The sequence below is a fragment of the Ostrinia nubilalis genome, chromosome 13, assembly GCF_963855985.1.
Source record: "Ostrinia nubilalis chromosome 13, ilOstNubi1.1, whole genome shotgun sequence".
NCBI classification, from domain to species: domain Eukaryota; kingdom Metazoa; phylum Arthropoda; class Insecta; order Lepidoptera; family Crambidae; genus Ostrinia; species Ostrinia nubilalis.
Window position 1 is genome coordinate 2,222,115 of NC_087100.1, and position 17,714 is coordinate 2,239,828.

General features: G+C 38.1%; 1 protein-coding gene and 1 long non-coding RNA gene across 2 annotated transcripts in view; one reads left to right on the forward strand and one right to left on the reverse strand.

Annotated features, from left to right (window-relative positions):
- The window catches only part of LOC135077275 (lysosomal alpha-glucosidase-like), a 29,341-nt gene extending 18,731 nt beyond the window's left edge, over positions 1-10,610 (reverse strand). Inside the window, exons 1-13 of the mRNA XM_063971811.1 lie at positions 10,041-10,610; positions 8,351-8,518; positions 6,864-6,930; positions 6,192-6,411; positions 5,520-5,734; positions 5,146-5,295; positions 4,772-4,921; positions 4,379-4,528; positions 4,239-4,341; positions 3,818-3,999; positions 3,058-3,206; positions 2,108-2,282; positions 1,333-1,426 (exon numbers count right to left, since the gene is read on the reverse strand). Coding sequence (XP_063827881.1) covers positions 1,333-1,426; positions 2,108-2,282; positions 3,058-3,206; positions 3,818-3,999; positions 4,239-4,341; positions 4,379-4,528; positions 4,772-4,921; positions 5,146-5,295; positions 5,520-5,734; positions 6,192-6,411; positions 6,864-6,930; positions 8,351-8,518; positions 10,041-10,423 — 2,206 coding nt within the window. The 5' untranslated portion in view covers positions 10,424-10,610. The remainder of the gene's footprint in view (positions 1-1,332; positions 1,427-2,107; positions 2,283-3,057; positions 3,207-3,817; positions 4,000-4,238; positions 4,342-4,378; positions 4,529-4,771; positions 4,922-5,145; positions 5,296-5,519; positions 5,735-6,191; positions 6,412-6,863; positions 6,931-8,350; positions 8,519-10,040) is intronic.
- Positions 10,611-12,414: 1,804 nt separating this feature from the next.
- Positions 12,415-17,714, forward strand: part of LOC135077415 (uncharacterized) — a 143,938-nt gene continuing 138,638 nt past the window's right edge. The window contains exons 1-2 of the long non-coding RNA XR_010258455.1: positions 12,415-12,894; positions 13,751-14,014. This is a non-coding gene — a long non-coding RNA (uncharacterized LOC135077415). The remainder of the gene's footprint in view (positions 12,895-13,750; positions 14,015-17,714) is intronic.

Consider the following 17,714-nt stretch of genomic DNA (forward strand, 5'->3'; position numbering starts at 1 on the left):
TTGCAACAGTGGCCAGAAAAAAAATAAAAACGATTTTTCTCCATACAAATTTTTTTGTCATATTTTTTTTAAGCATGAAAGGCTCGTTTTTACGAAAAATGCATAATAACAAATGTTGATCAGCATTCAAAATGCTATCCAAAACAATTTTTGTTTCGATGAAATTATGACTTTCGATCGTATGTCCACCTATTTTTAAAATCAAACTACTGTGCGCCCGTATTCACAAACATTACTATAAGGTCTCACAGTGCGCGTGGCCGCATAGAGTGACACACGAGCCAATCACGGAGCTCTATTCAACGCTGTGCGTTCGATTTGCTGCTTCACTTAAGCAAGCATCGTTTATGAATACGAGCGTTAGAGGCTGCACAAGCGTAGACACTTTCGTGTCAATTGAATTTAATTTTACAGTATTATAGGCTTCAAAAGCGTAGACACTTTTGGGTCGTATACAAGCCACCTGCAAAAATTCTACTATTTACATTTATTATAGTCAACATGAAACCCACCACTCCCTACGCAGTCGCAGACACTTTTCGTGTCTAGTTGCTTCTATTTAACACCACACAACGACTCAATTTCCTGCGATGGTGATGGCCATGTTGGTAACAAGAAGTGTCTACGTTTGCCGAGCCCTTTAGTAGCAAGAATTTAATGAAACAATAGAATAACCCCCTTACTAATAAAAAGTTAGACACACTTGTCGAACACTGTTTTAAAGTAACATTTCCAAACTAAACGTCACTTTAAAACACTGTTCAACGAGCATGTAATTTTTATTAGTAAAGGCACAGAATAATAATAAGTACTTCGTACAGAAGATTTTCTTCGCGAAGGTATTTAAAAAAAAAATGCTCAATGTCGTTAACAATATGGTGTAATTTAGCTTGTCTCAAGAGTCGAGCACCATTTTGTTGACAAACGTCAGTGATCGGTACTGCGCCGAAGACATAGGGCTGACTTCGGTAAAATGATGTGTGACGTGAGGTGCCAAATTGCGAAAAATGGCGGAGGAAATACATGAATAAGCATGAATTATATTTTGTGTTTCTAATAAATATTATTCAGGCAGTTAAAAAATACTGCACAGTATTAATTGCACCACCGTTTTTACATATGGTTTATTTTCTTTACAATGCAAATGGGTGAAGAATACGTGCGTGCGTCAATACTCGCTCGTGATTGTCCTGTCGATTTGGTATCTCAGGAGGGGTAGTCGCGCGTGTTTTGTTTTCGATGCAAACTCGCGGAGATGAACAGGCCTGGTAAAGGGCTAAGTGTTTTGAGTAACAGGAAAGAAAGTGGAAAAGAGAAAGCATTGTTGCGTACCCATCGCATTCGAGTTAAGCAGCAGAACACCATAGCTGTTGTGGTTCTGTGGATCCATAGCCAAGAAAAACGGATGTGTGCCATAGAGATTTTGCTGGAAAAAATATGTTTGGTTTAGAAATACTTAGATTTTATTGTGAAGTTATAAAGAATGTGGAACCAAGAAGAAACCCGGCCAATATTTATACAAATAGCTACCTAAATTACATGCGAAAGTTTGTGAGTAAGTATAGATTCTGGACTTTCCTTCACACAAACATTACTGTTCGGATTTTAATGAATCTTTTCAAACGTGTACCTTACATATGGTTATTTATCTAAATCCACGCAAGTGAAGCCATGGGCAGAGAAAGAACATAATATTTAATAAGATTAAGAAGTAAGTCTCCTTAAAGCTAAGCGTCCACATGTCGGTATCGCACGCAACGGATCGTAGTATTATTTATATGGAAACTCATATAAGTGCGTCCACCTGCCCGCATCGTACGCATCGCACATCCGATACGATGTGTTTCGTACGATGCGTCCGTTGCGTACGATACCGACAAGTGGACGCTTAGCTTTAGAGTGCCAAACCCATCTCCTTAGGAATGGTACATTTTACGTTCCACAGCAAGTTTAAAAAAAATGTTTTCTAGCATCCCAGTAAATAAATTATAGCTCAAAAGATAGCAATTAAATGTTAATCCTTCAAGGCCCGCGAATCTAGACACAATAGATAATCAATTGTTATGACATTAATTAATGCCGTCTGGGACTCAAGCAGTTAACTTACATGTTCCATAGGCACTCTATCCCTGTTAAACAAAGCGAACGTCTGCCAGTTCATGTCGATCAGAAACTTGGCTCGCCTCTCGCCCAGTCCAAATAGATACTTGGTGGATAACCCCGCGGATATCTGGAGTAATTTGTCCGAGAGTATCAGGCCGCCCATGTCTTCTGTGTTGAAGCTGAAAAATAGAAGAAAAATATTATGACAACATTTTTTTATAACTTGTCATCATCCTTGATGGCAGATAGGATTCACTTGCACTAAGCAGCCAGCAGCTTTCTGCAATCTATGCCCCAATTTTTCATAAGGTCATCTGTCCACCTTGTGGGCATTACACGCTGCGCTTGACGGTATGTGACCTAAATGTCACCTAAATGAACTTTCTGACTCATCGACCGTCAGTTCTGCGTGTTATGTGATACATAATAATTATGTCCACTTTATAAAATGTTTTCAATTAAAATTCAAGGCAATAAAAGGGTCACTCTCTGTTTCGGAATTTTGAACTGTTTTGACAGTCTACAGCACACCATATCAATTGATTTTTTCTTACAAAATCGCACTAATGATAACCAAATAAGATAGCTTAGCTCAATGTTCCTACACTTTCTTCTTCTTCTCAGTCGGTACACTCTTGTCAGAGTGGTCGTGGTCATCATTTTGAATCACGATTCAGAGTGATGTTCCTCGTAATACGGCGCCATTCCTCGCGGACTGCAGCTTTCCGGGTACTTTCGCTAACCGAGCACTTAGTTGCGGCCTTGATCTGGTCCGTCCATCTCATTGGTGATCTACCACGTGGTCTGGTGCCCTCAACTTTTCCCTGCACTACGAGACGCTCTATGGAGTCATTACTGCGCCGAGATACATGGCCGAAGAAGGTTAAAATGCGTGACTGAACCGTGGTTGATAGGCGCTGTCTGATGCCGAGTTCTTTTAATATGGACACTTACATGGTAACATTATCGCTGTTTCTGATGACTTTGAAGCCGACGGCCGATCCATTGATCTCCACTCGGAACTTCATGTTGTCTATGGGCTTGGACACCATAGCTATCTCGGGGACAGGCGGCTCGAAGCGTTTGTTTTCGGCGTCGTATATCTGTGAACCAACATGATTAGGCCATTTAGTATCCACTGTAGGAAGACGAACCTCTAATTTACCAGAGGCAAATGGAGGATTTGTACTACATTTCCCACACTGGCCAGACGGATTAGAAAGGTCTTATGGTCGCTTATTTGTACCTTAGGGTCCGACCTAAAACATCCAAGGGAAAAGTGGGGCTGGTGCTTTGATGTTCTATCATAATAAACTCAAAAATCAAAATATCTTTATTTGTTTAGACTAATTAAATTAGTACTTACAAATCGTCAAATGCTCTTAAGGAGCCTATACATGTCTCATTCTTTTTTGCCCTACCAGCGCTTCGAGACAAACATTTGGAAAGTGCTGAGAAGAAGCGCCGTAACAAACTCAACTCAACTTCTCGAAGCAGTATGTAATTTTCAAAGCTACATTAGGTTACCTTGATCTGCAGCACATCATCTGACATGTACTTGAAGTCCATCCGGGCCACTTCAAAGTCATCCGGGTATCCGGACGGGCGCGCTCGCTCATAATATACGCTAGCGGAGTGCCGGTCTTCTGTCATGTTGAGGAAGCGGAACGAGTCGTACTACAGCGGATAGTAGCAGTAAGTAACATTATCTCACCTTAATCTGCAGCACATCATCCGACATATACTTGAAGTCCATCCGGGCCACTTCAAAGTCATCCGGGTAACCGGACGGGCGCGCTCGCTCATAATACACGCTAGCGGAGTGCCGGTCCTCGGTCATGTTGAGGAATCGGAACGAGTCGTACTGCGGCGGGTAGTAGCAGTAAGTAACATTAGCTCACCTTAATCTGCAGTACATCATCCGACATATACTTGAAGTCCATCCGGGCCACTTCAAAGTCATCCGGGTAACCGGACGGGCGCGCTCGCTCATAATATACGCTAGCGGAGTGCCGGTCTTCTATCATGTTAAGGAATCCGAACAAGTCGTACTACAGCGGGTAGTAGCAGTAAGCAACACTATCTCACCTTGATTTGGAGCACATCATCCGACATATACTTGAAGTCCATCCGGCCCACTTCAAAGTCATCCGGGTATCCGGACGGGCGCGCTCGCTCATAATATACGCTAGCGGAGTGCCGGTCTTCTGTCATGTTGAGGAAGCGGAACGAGTCGTACTACAGCGGATAGTAGCAGTAAGTAACATTATCTCACCTTAATCTGCAGCACATCATCCGACATATACTTGAAGTCCATCCGGGCCACTTCAAAGTCATCCGGGTATCCGGACGGGCGCGCTCGCTCATAATAAACGCTAGCGGAGTGCCGGTCCTCGGTCATGTTGAGGAAACGGAACGAGTGGTACTGCGGTGGGTAGTAGCAGTAAACAACATTATCTCACCTTGATTTGGAGCACATCATCCGACATATACTTGAAGTCCATCCGGGCCACTTCAAAGTCATCCGGGTAACCGGACGGGCGCGCACGCTCTTAATATACGCTAGCGGAGTGTCGGTCTTCTGTCATGTTGAGGAAGCGGAACGAGTCGTATTGCGGCCAGTTATAATCCTAGTACTTTCTTTTTAAATTACTTTACAATAGCATACCTTGATCTGCAGCACATCATCCGACATATACTTGAAGTCCATCCGGGCCACTTCAAAGTCATCCGGGTAACCGGACGGGCGCGCACGCTCATAATATACGCTAGCGGAGTGCCGGTCTTCTGTCATGTTGAGGAAACGGAACGAGTGGTACTGCGGTGGGTAGTAGCAGTAAACAACATTATCTCACCTTGATTTGGAGCACATCATCCGACATATACTTGAAGTCCATCCGGGCCACTTCAAAGTCATCCGGGTAACCGGACGGGCGCGCTCGCTCATAATATACGCTAGCGGAGTGCCGGTCTTCTGTCATGTTGAGGAAGCGGAATGAGTGGTACTACGGCGAGTAGTAGCAGTAAGCAACATTATCTCACCTTGATTTGGAGCACATCATCCGACATATACTTGAAGTCCATCCGGGCCACTTCAAAGTCATCCGGGTATCCGGACGTGCGCGCACGCTCATAATATACGCTAGCGGAGTGCCGGTCTTCTGTCATGTTGAGGAATCGGAATGAGTCGTACTGCGGCGGGTAGTAGCAGTAAGTAACATTATCTCACCTTAATCTGCAGTACATCATCCGACATATACTTGAAGTCCATCCGGGCCACTTCAAAGTCATCCGGGTAACCGGACGGGCGCGCTCGCTCATAATATACGCTAGCGGAGTGCCGGTCTTCTATCATGTTAAGGAATCCGAACAAGTCGTACTACAGCGGGTAGTAGCAGTAAGCAACACTATCTCACCTTGATTTGGAGCACATCATCCGACATATACTTGAAGTCCATCCGGGCCACTTCAAAGTCATCCGGGTATCCGGACGGGCGCGCTCGCTCATAGTATACGCTAGCGGAGTGCCGGTCTTCTGTCATGTTGAGGAATCGGAATGAGTCGTACTGCGGCGGGTAGTAGCAGTACGGGATGTTCTTGCCTTTCTGTTCGGGTTGGAGCCAGCAGCAGCCTGGAAATAGATGGTTTATTTAGGAATATGAAAAAAGGCGTAACTTCTGATCTAAGATATTCAGTTCAGACTTTTTAGACAATGTCGCACACGCTTAGAGACTTGAGGAAGAACCATAAGGTAAATAGTATGTAGAAGTATAGATATCATAGGCAACTGCTCTCTCATTCATCCCTCTGGGTAATCCTTAGCCTAAGTGTTTGTATCACTGCAAACGCCGACCCTTTGCGACGCAAAGGGTCTTAGGCTCAGACGAAGTAAAGAAGTTATTATATTGCCCCTCAAAAGATCACACTATTATAGAATGTAAGACAGAGGTGGGAACACAGCAGCTAACACTAAGTTAAGGTGCAGGTACTCCTTGAATTCACGAAGTTACAATAAAGGAGGCATTATTGTGACGTCATCTAATGATGAGTTGACCTATAGATTTTTCCCAAAACTAACATCTTCTCACCTCTCTTAACACAGTCATTCTCGTTAGCATTGGCCTGCGGGAAGCAGTCAAAACGCAAGTTATCTTCAACCTTCGCGCAAATATCCTTTAACACCTCAGGCGGTCGGTCCACGAAACTCTTCTTGTTGAGATCCGCCTTCTTGCGGGTGAACTCCGTGGAGTTACTCTTGTTCTTCGTGCTTAGGTTGTTGTGGTCGTGGTAGCGGTATTCCGGTAATATCTGTTGGTTAAAACAGTTTGGGAATCTTGTACAGACAGCTCAAATAGCTCGTGACACATAGTGGCCAAAAGTTGACAACTCAAACTTATTGAAACAAAGACGTGTTGCGAACTTTTTGGCTACTTATGATGTCATTCACAAACTATTTGACGCACTGATTGTAGATGATGGCATCTGATTAACTTGGATAGGATGGTATACATTGGAAATCATTTTATTGTGTTAAGTAGTTAATCATATAAGTAATTTGTTGGTTTATAAACATTCTGTAAATTAGTCTGTAGTACAACAAAGGCAGTATGAAATTTCCCTTTACCAAACAGTTTTTAGCTTGATGCACCACCCTAATTATTTTTCCATGTCATATAAGTTTTAAGCATTACTTCTATCAGCAATCTTTAAAAATATACTTTATTTTTAAATAACTTTTGCTTGATACTACAGTTATTTACCTTTTCGTACGTGATTGGTGTAGGTGGTTTCTTGGTGTTGTCAGGGTGAGCTCTCTCCCATAGCTTCCTAAAAACGAATACACATTCAAGGTTATTCAACAAATAAAACTTTGTAAATGTCATATCAATGTTGCATGAAGAGTATGCGTCACATGAGTACAGTCAACAGCACATCAGATTACACATTTTTGTTGCAAAATTACACTTATTGCAAACTGCATAAGAATCTAGTTTTACCTTGATGTGCCTTATAATGTCTGTTTACTGGGGAAGTGCATTACAAAAATAGCATGGTCATACTTTTTAATGATAAACAAAGCAACTCAATTTGGACTTCGAGCTTACTACAATGTTTTTCATTGAAAGGCATAAAATGATATCCAAGAAAATGAAGATGTGTTCCAAAGCCACAAACCACAAGTTACAGAATAACAATGTGTTATATGTATAATATGTATTGTTACGTCACGTTAATAAAGCATTTGACACGAATCTTGAGCGCTGAGAAAAACATGTTGATTGTTTTGAATTCGATACTGCTTTTAGTACCTATATCACAAATTCTATCAGTTCTTTCCTTCTTTTTGTGCTTGAAAATGTACTCGATTTATGCGTACTAGTATGGTTTACGCAATTTACTGTTAGGTGCAATAACGATCGGAATGTACGGACGTATTCAGGATAGTATGCTTTCAATTTTACAAATATTAGAGTAATTAAGCAACAAGGCTACAGATAAGTTAATAGTTACTGTATTCTGTATTGCGTATTGTATGGAGAAACCTAACTAGGTTTATTCTATTATTTTCGCCAACAACACACACCACTCCAAAAAGCATCATGGCATACAATAGAGCCACCATACACATTTGCTCTGAAACCAGAAGCTAGGCCCATATTCCAGCATGCTTAGCCCAATATTGGCCATGGACCGCTTTAGACTGTAGACTACTGAAGAGTGTAGGTTAAATGCGGGTTTTTTTTTTATGTGACAGGAGGCAAACGAGCAGACGGATCACCTGATGGTAAGTGATTACCGTCGCCCATAGACACCCGCAGACCCAGGGGCGTTACAGGTGCGTTGCCGGCCTTTAAGGTGAAGATACGCTCTCTTCTTGAAAGCTTGCAGGTCGTATCTGTCCGGAAACACCGCAGACGACAGTCCATTCCAGTTTGGTTGTACGGGGCAGGAAGTTTACATTAGCTCTACAGAATTGGTTCCCAAACTTATTTGAGACGCGCCCCCTTTCGACCATAAAAAAATTCCGCGCTCCCCCTCCTCCGGTCAAGATTATTTATTGGTCGTATCGAGCAGTCTAGAATGCATTCTCTCAGAGGTCGTAGGTTTTTTGGACACAGATGGCCCGCGCGCCCCTTTAAAGGTCTTTGCACTCCCCACTTTGGGGACCTGATGCCCTGTTATAGAACCAATGCTTTACAGGGCAACTTTGGATAGAGCTAAAGTAACCTGCAGATACGGTAGTTACCTATAGTGCTCTTCGCCCCAGGCACCGCCCAGGGCGCCGCTTGCCGCCCACCAAGCGCCCACGCACAGCGCGCACACTAGCGCCACGCCCAGCATTCCCGGCCCAGCGGTGGACACCTGCTCCCAAGCGCGGTGGATCCAGTTGCGTTGCTCGGAGAAGCGTTGGTATCTGTAATAAAAATAAATGCTTGTAATGGTTTAAAGACATGTTTTATTTGGAATAACATCTGAATAATGTTATGGTAAGGTGGTAAAGCCTGGTCCGTGAGCACGTAGAATTTTGTCCAATGACCCCAAGCTACCCATCCTTATCGCTCGCGCGTAATTATGATGCTGTCGCGCCCGCACACTCACTGCGGGCGCCCGTCGCACAGTCGCGACAGCAATATAATTACGCGCGAGCGATAAGGATGGGTAGCTTGGGGTCATTGGACAAAATTCTACGTGCTCACGGACCAGGCTTTAGACATGGAAAGCATTGGGGGAGGCCTATGTTCAGCAGTGGACGTCCTATGGCTGAGATGATGATGATGATGATGATGAAGGTTGATCTAAACATCTGTTTCAGTTATACCAAGATACAGTCAGTGTCATTTAGTTTGTAACACCCAAATTGGCCAAAAAGTTGACAACTCAACCTAACAAAGACAAACAAACTAACTTTAGGTGTGACGAAATATTTGACGCTGACTGTATGAATATAAGTGACAGACAAAGCCAATCAAACTAGAAAATAATAAAGAATAAAGTTACAAAAATACACAGCAATGTTGAGTCTTTACAAACTCATAAACCACCACCATGTTTAGGAAACTAAAAACAATAAAAGATTACCTACTTTCTATGTGAAGACATAATAGCAGTATTCTTCAATTTACTTTTAACAATGTTTGTAAGTAGAAATCTAAATGGTAAATGGACATAAAAATATAATGATTTATTATTTAAACACACTGTTTGTTGGACTTTGAAGCCAATACTTATTGGCTGATCTAAATAAAGAAGAATGAATCAGAAAATTGATTAACCCTTCCAGCGTCACAACACTTTGTAAACACCAATAAATGTTTGATATAAAAATGCTGAGTACAGTGAAAAGTAAAACATGACAAAGTTACAATTTAATGTAGGCATAAGTAGGCAATTATTAACAAATAAAATAAGACGTTTGGCAAATGTGAGTAAATATATTTTTAGATACCTTTTTACAAGATGTGTATCTGTAAATTTTAAACAAAAATTCTTATTACATATACAAGAAACTTGTTTTATTGTAATGAGAACAAGAGATACTGAGCGCACTGCAATATGATATAATTGCATCTTGTATTTATAGTGGACAGAATATTTTAGATAACAAGTACTTGTAATGTGCGACTAGTAAAGAAATACTTTTGATTTATTGCTGCAGCGAGTAACGGTCACTGATAACAATATGTAGTCAAGTATCCTAGACATTAAAGACTTATGCAACAACAAAGTTATTAATCAATAGTCTAGTGATACTGTCATTAACTTGTTGTTGGATAAAGTGGAATCAAATTAAGTGCAGCCACTTAGTAGTGAAGTATTTGTTTCTACAGCAGCTAACGTTCAGAAAAAAACATTAACCGATGGATAGTATGTAAGAATCCAGTAACAAAACCGAGTTAGGAAGTGCAAAGTAATAGAATAAGTTATAATCAGCTCACCTATGCTCCCGGGAACCCTCGCCTTCATTCCTAGCCTTGGGTATGACCCCACTAAACAGAGGCGCCCTTCCAGACTTGGCGTTGTACCTCCCAAAGGGCGCAAAGCTATTCGACATCTTCCTCTTGAAAGTAACATTCTTCGAACCATTCAGGGACGTCTCCGTGTGAATCTCGGCATCCTTGCTCGAAGACTCACCGTACTTAGCCGCGTTATTAGGCGACTTATCACTCTCATAACAGAGGCGGTAGTTAATATTATCATTTAAGGTCAACAAATCCGTTTTAGACCCCGGCGATTTATCGCAGAAATCCTCGAACGAAACGATTTCATAATCTTCGTCTTCCTCCCGCGATTTCTCCGCTCTATACGGTATTTTAGGCATTTTTATAATGCTGGAACTAAGCAAATACCAACATATTCACAAACACAAAACTCTGTCTTGAATTTTACCCTAAACTATAGTGACGCAAGACCACCACAAAGATTAAATTATTATTTGGAAAAATAACAATTATTTTTAGATTTTCTTGTAACGATTACTTTTGTTTGTTTGTTTGCGAATGAATGAATGATGAATGAATTCAAGATTGCACAAAATGAACGAATGATGTCATGTAAAATTGTCTATGGTAAGGTAAACATGAAAATAAACAGCCAATTCTGCAATAAAAAAAAATTATGTTATTTTTATTTGTTAATTTAGCTAATATTTTCTGTTATTTCCTAATTAAAATATAGAAGAAAATTAATAAAAAATATTCCAAGAAAGAATTCAAAGACAATAAAGAAAAATTAACAAAAACCATTTGAGGGTAGTTTAATAATTTTAGATGAGAGGTTCTAGAGATTTTTTGGCTTTTGCAGATGCGTGGACAACATGGTGGATATAAGATAACCAATACAATATTTGTTAATTTGTGGCTAAATATAACTTGACTGAAATATTTTTACCGTAATCATGGACTGGAAAAGCGCAAAGTTTTTGCTGGCGTCTACAGCCACTGCCGTAGTTGCTTCTCAAGTGGCAAAGAAGTTGTATAAATATTTCTTCAGATCAAAGCAGAAGTGTTCGCAGTCAGAAGTCGTCACTGAAGATACGTGCAACGAAGTTTTAGCAATCAAAAACCGTGAAATAAACGACGTCATACTATTCTCAGATGATGTTGTTCGTCACACAATAAAAGTTCCACCTAATAAGGACCTAACTATCTGTGAAAGCAGAGAGCTGAATTGTTTCAAGCTAATTAAGTACATCAAATCAGCACGTGAAACATTAGATGTGTGCATGTACTTAATTACTAGCAGTGAAATAGCAGAACATATAATCAGGCTGGGACAAAAACACGTTTTAGTGCGAATAATGGTAGACAGCGACATGGCTTTTACACCTCAGTCACAAATTAACAAGCTCAAAGAATATAGTAAGTAAAGAATTTTAACAATTTGCTCATGTTTTAAGTTTTAGATGAATATTCATAAGTGTTTCTTTTCAGGTTTTATTCAAGTACAAACGAATAAAAAGTCAATTTTGATGCATCACAAATTCTGCATCATCGATGGGCCCAAAGCGATGAAGCGCAAAAGTTTATTAAAAGCACATGCTGAAAAATTAAATGTGCACGCGAAATTTAATAAGAACATTTCGAAGCAACAACCAAAGAACAAACAAGTAAAAGCTTTCGTGATGTCCGGCTCCCTAAACTGGTCCACTCAAGCAATGGTATCGAATCACGAGAGTGTAATCGTCACTTCACATCAAAATATTGTAAGCAAGTTTGAGAAAGAGTTCGAAAGTTTGTGGGTGGAGACCGAGCCGGTGAGACTACTTTTATAATGCAGATCTTAATCTAAGTTAATTTCATATTTCCTAATTTTAAATTTTACCATTCTCAATTTTTGTCCTACCAGGCTGTTATGATGTCGACCACATAACTGAAGTCAACTGAAAATAACGATTGCTCACCACCGTAGAAAATCAAGATTTCGAGTAAGTCTGTCTGTTTTTATTCAAATCAAATATTTTCGGTTTTAAAATTTAAATCGAGATAAGATCTAGACTATAAGTACTCGTATCCACGGTAGCTTTATGATAAGATTTGCCGGACCCCTATTTCTTTTATCTTTTTCAGTATCGGCAGCACTCAAATCAAATTATTTCGAAAATGCTTTTTAGTAAAATATTATCCTTATATTGGTTTTGTGCAAGTAATTTTTAATTACAATATTTTAATTCCATGCTATGTTAGTAATCTCCCACAACATCTCAGAAAGTTAATCCAGAAGAAAAACACTATAAAGTACACGCGCACTTAGCGCCCTCTACATAACCTCTATAACCTCTGTTTTTACGGATGACATTAGAGAGGACCATAGACTAGTCCATGTGCACAAAAGTTCGATCGATCATATGTTTTCTTTGTGTAGTTTTTTCAGCCGCTGTAATTCGAATTGGTTATAAATTTCGTGTATTAAATTCGACGTTTATATCTACTTTCATTGTTTCTAGGAGAAATGTGCTGATTAGTACTTTCAATTCCTTCGGAAGGTAAAATTTGTAGAGTGCATGTAAGTGCATTTCTATGTGCACGTGCTTGCAATTTTCAGGCTAATACCTCCTAGTTTCAGTAGAGAATCAGGCTTTAAAGTAATTCAAATGGTAGAATAACTCATCTAGTGTTCGTAATAACAGTTTTAAGTCGCAAACAAGTGATTTCGCCGAAAAACGTGCTGTGAAAAGAATCGGATTGAAGTGGAATAGTTTGTTACGTTGGTTATTTATTAGGACAGGTTATCACGATGGATTCTTTCTCGATGTTCTCCTGGATTAGTGCCTCATTGGATGAAGTGTCTGTGGTATGTATGGTTAAATAAAGTACGAATTTATGTGTTAAAACGTGTAGAAATCGTCTTGTAAACTATTACTTCTAGAACAACCTTTCAAATGCAAAGTATGATTGTAATTTCGACTATAACTTTTAGATTACTAACGCAAAAGTTAGTTTTATGATTTAAAATAAAGGAGTATTAAGTGGCCATGTGTTTTCACAAAGTTAAAGTCGAAAAAAGTCTGAACAAAAGTCATATTTCCATTACTTTGAGCACTCAAATACCTCATGGAAACTTGGTGTTCTAAAATTTTAATCCTTCAATAAATTTAATTGTTCTTATCCTAATTGCTCATAGCATTTAGTCTAATAATAGTCCCAAATCATTATTTTGTTAAAATATGTTAAATAAATCATTTTATTGACATATATTCAAGTACAAGGTTAAACTTGTTTTATTGATAACAAGTGTCTACTTTTAACTACTTCAATAAATAATTTGTGTATTTAAATGATACTGTAAGATACTACTAATAGGATCATATAGTTGAACATCTGTGCGCGCAAACCACAAATTATTGGTAGCCTATAGTTTTAATGCGCAGGCCAAGTGAATGCCGTAGGTAGATTAGTATGCTTGTTTTTGAAAGTATTTGTATTTTTTTAGTATGAAGCATACTTTTAGCTAGTAATTTAATAAATTAGTTGATATTTTTTGGAAATAAAGTTTTTGAGCCAGATTCGATAATCCGTTTTAATTGATATCCTCAGCTGTGACCATTTTATTATGTATGTGTTAATTAAAATGTACAATTTATGATCTTTTTCTGTAAAAAGTATGTTCTTATTCGTGCCTTATTAATGTTTATTTTGTTTTGTTTCAGATAATTTTGCCAATGATGCAATCTCACAAGTGCATTTGTGAAATCTGTGTTACTGATAATAAATATTATGTGCAATACTATGGCTCAAAAAGTGATAATACAATAAAAACGTGAAAAAAGTTAAGTGATGTCGACAGTTTTACATGGTAAATAGTGTTTTGAAAATGTGCGCATTGGATGCAGTGTTCTTCGCTAGATGGCGTCGTTGGAATCGTTGCTAGCAAGTGAGGAGCTAGTTCCGCTACTCGCCGCTAGGTGGCATTGGTAAGTGCTAGTTATAGCATCCATCTTTTATTTCGGTGCAGCGACATCTAGCGTCGGGAAGTCCACTTATTTTATTTATAAATGTACTCCGAGATGTCGCTAGTGGTAGGAAATAATATTTGAAATGCATTTGTCCGCAGATTTTAGAACTTTTTTATCAATTACTTACTCAAAAATCTACTTGAAATGGATTAGAAAATATTATATTAATTAGCGACTGGATTAGAGAGAAGCCATATAATTAGAACTTACATTTATTTAGAGTTAACTAATGTTTTCAGTACAGACATAATATTGTGCAATATTCCCTTGGAGGAGGTATTTTGTTTTTCACTGGCGTTCTATTGCACAATATTAAATAATAATAATATTTTTTTTCTATTTTCGTGGTTTAAAGAGAATAGGTGGTACCTACCTGTATCAAATTTTCCGTAGGTAGTACTAGTTGATTAATTAAAATAATAGCGATAAGTATCTACCCACTTAAAATATTTCATTTACTTAGACGAATAATTCTAATAACCAAAGCCGAATTACTTTAGTCGTGGTGTCGAACACGAACCGGAAGTCAACCTTTAGGCAACTCATTAGGCATTCATTAATTATGGAAACAGGTTTCGTAACACCAGCTATTAGGCAGTAGGGTTAATACGACAGCGATATAGATTAAAGATTTGAATTTGAATTAAGCTGACTGCAACTAGACACAACTAGAAATAAAAGTGTATGTTCAGACTACCCACAAAAATTCGTATAAAATTATTTATTTTCGTGTACATGTAATAATAAAGAAAACTATTCGAATGTGAATTACAATAAAATATGTAGGTAATAGAAGTACACTTTTAACACAATTTCATCAACTAAAATGCAATAAATAGGGTACCTATTTGTGGTATTGTACACGCGATGTTACTTAAACTATTTATTCCCGAACCGAAACTTAGTACAGGTAAGTTTCGGTAACTTACTTCCATACTTGTGATGATACTATAGACGTAAGTTTTTACAGTCATTAGCACATCCGACTAAATTTTGTTGCTAAAGAAAACCTTTTACAAACTTAAGTTAACATAGGTAGGTAGTGTCTTTAATGATATTTAAATGTAAGATCCTATAGGAATGTTATTTAGAAAGGCCAATAAGTTACTATTACATCTAATAAGAAATATTTGGTTCTGTTATAACTGTTATTAATAACAAAACAATCTTTTGCATTTCCTGCTGGCTTGCGACACTTTGCCGAGTCGGCTGTGGGCGTAAGCTACTATTGTCTGCGAATGTTGAAATACTTAAAAGTTTAACTTACCTATTTATTAATCTAAAATGTTAAAAAGTCATTTAGTAATTTATTTTTTGCAATTAGACTTTTTCTTATGTTCAGTCTCACTTTCTCCAATTTTCCAGGAGACTCCGCACCTCTTTAGCAATCGGGACTATTCCCACCTCGTTTCCACTGCTGCAACTCCTATGTAGCCAGGACAGCTTGACTGCTAATAAAAACCCCACCAATGGAAGTCAAGTTTGTAACTTTAACCTGGAGGAATGTTAAACCGTCATTGGACCTGCGCAACAAAATTATTCAGGAGAACATAGAAGTTCGAAATTAACCTTCACGTTTTTAGTTATTCAGTTACTTATTGTATTGCACCATCAATTTCCAACTTTCCCATTCTACCTTCATAGCTCCGAACAGGCCAATTATCACGATAAAATTCAAATTAATCCACATTACACTTCCTGTGGAGATATTTTTAATGGTGTTACTTAGGAATCATGTCGTGTGCCATGAGTTGTCGGAATAAGTTATATGATATACAAGATCTTAGCCAGTGTTTGTTGCGTGTGGAGAATTTAAAATGTGTTTTCGAGAAGGGTTCAGTTTCCATTTTTGGCCATAAAGTAAGGGTTATTGTGTAGTTTGGCGGTCATGCTGTCCACACTCAGCGAGACTGTAGCAGAAATGTGCTTAGATATGCAATTTTATAGCATAACAGATAGTATTTCCTTTCTAACACTTGATGGTGATTTTTCATTGAACAAAACCTTCTTATTCTGTCTTATAAGACGTTGATAATTTTCTAATAAGTGTGTTATTATTTATTCCTATTATTTTTTTTAACAAATTTTCTTTTAATCTTATAAGACTAATGATGGATAGAAAATGGATTCTTATAAGATTAAGACACAACATAGTTTTGAGCGCAAAATTGCTCTAATTAGAAATATTTCGTGAATTATTCATTTTATTAAATCTGATAAGATTGATTCCATTTCATTATCAGCATAAAATTCTAATAAGGTTACATAAGTTTAAAACTACTAGTAAGAAAGTCTAATGGGCTGACAACTTTAATAAGATTTTCAAGATTGAGTTAGTCAGCTTGGATTTATTAGGTTTATTAACTCGTAGTTGGCGATTGCTTATTCTTAGGATTTCTTAGAGAAAAAATAGCGAACATTGCTAAATCTCACTACATTAATTGTTGTTTCAAACTGATTTCATATCACTTTAGGCATCAGTACTGGATTGTATCAATGCGTAAAATTGGTTGAAACACGTAGATTTATAGTAATCAATAACGCTTCTTCGATTAGGTCGGCAATTTATTGACTTTATAGTCTTTTTAATTATCTTTTTCGTTCAGTAATTAAACGTTTTTCTTCCAATCGTATCGATATTTCGATAACAATCAGGTGTTTCTAAACGTTTCTTACGCCAATCGGTTGGTATTGGCAGCGGTGTCATGTTGAAGTAGCAATTAAATCTTAATAATATTATCTCGAATGAACAACTGTAGACACTCATTATTTATTATTAATTAACATTGATCTGGAGCATTGACAATGATACTTTAGAAGCTGGCCGCCAATATAACTGTTTCTTTTCTATAGTTTGGTGATATGTGTTTACTTACATTACAGTTATTTAATAAAAGCGATACCTACCTAAAATCTTAAAAGTGCAGTGTGGTCAACATGGATATCTCGAAAGAACCGCAGAATCTGATATCTTTTTGAACTTCAAATGTTTTCCTTACAAGTTCCAGTTGCCATTACGCCCTTTTATGGAAGTTTATGCATAATTTGGAACCCAGAAAGCCACTTTTGAAATTTACATTGAATTTAGTTTTTTATTGGTTTTGTTTGTCTACCTTTCGTCGCATTTGAATCGCTTAACCTTCCCGTGGATCGCGGTCTTAACCCTAAAGCGGGGCGTGTGACTCACGTACCGTTTAACATATTAAATGTTTTTATATTTACAAACAAAGCAGTGTGGGGTTAACAGCACAGGATGTTGTCCAGAAATGGATAACGATTAAAGGAAGTGGAAATAAAGGGCTGCGATTCGATATGCAATCGATATTGTCTGTGCATCTTATTACCGCGATGCACAAAGTTGAATGAAATGTGCATTGTGCATTCAAAGTAAAACAATGACGTGAAAAAATGTATATATAAGTCTATCGGATAGACTTTATTACCTAGTTTAAATTAAAGGTTAAGTTGATTGATAGAATTGGTTGCGACACATGAAAATGTCATATTCATCAATAGCAATGATTAAGAGACAATCATTGGCAAGCATTTGGTTTATATTTATATCAAAACCAAACACTGTGACCTGATAGGCCACATATACTAATCTGCCTAATTGCTTAAATGCACCACACGATCGTAGACAATAGACTACACAAAA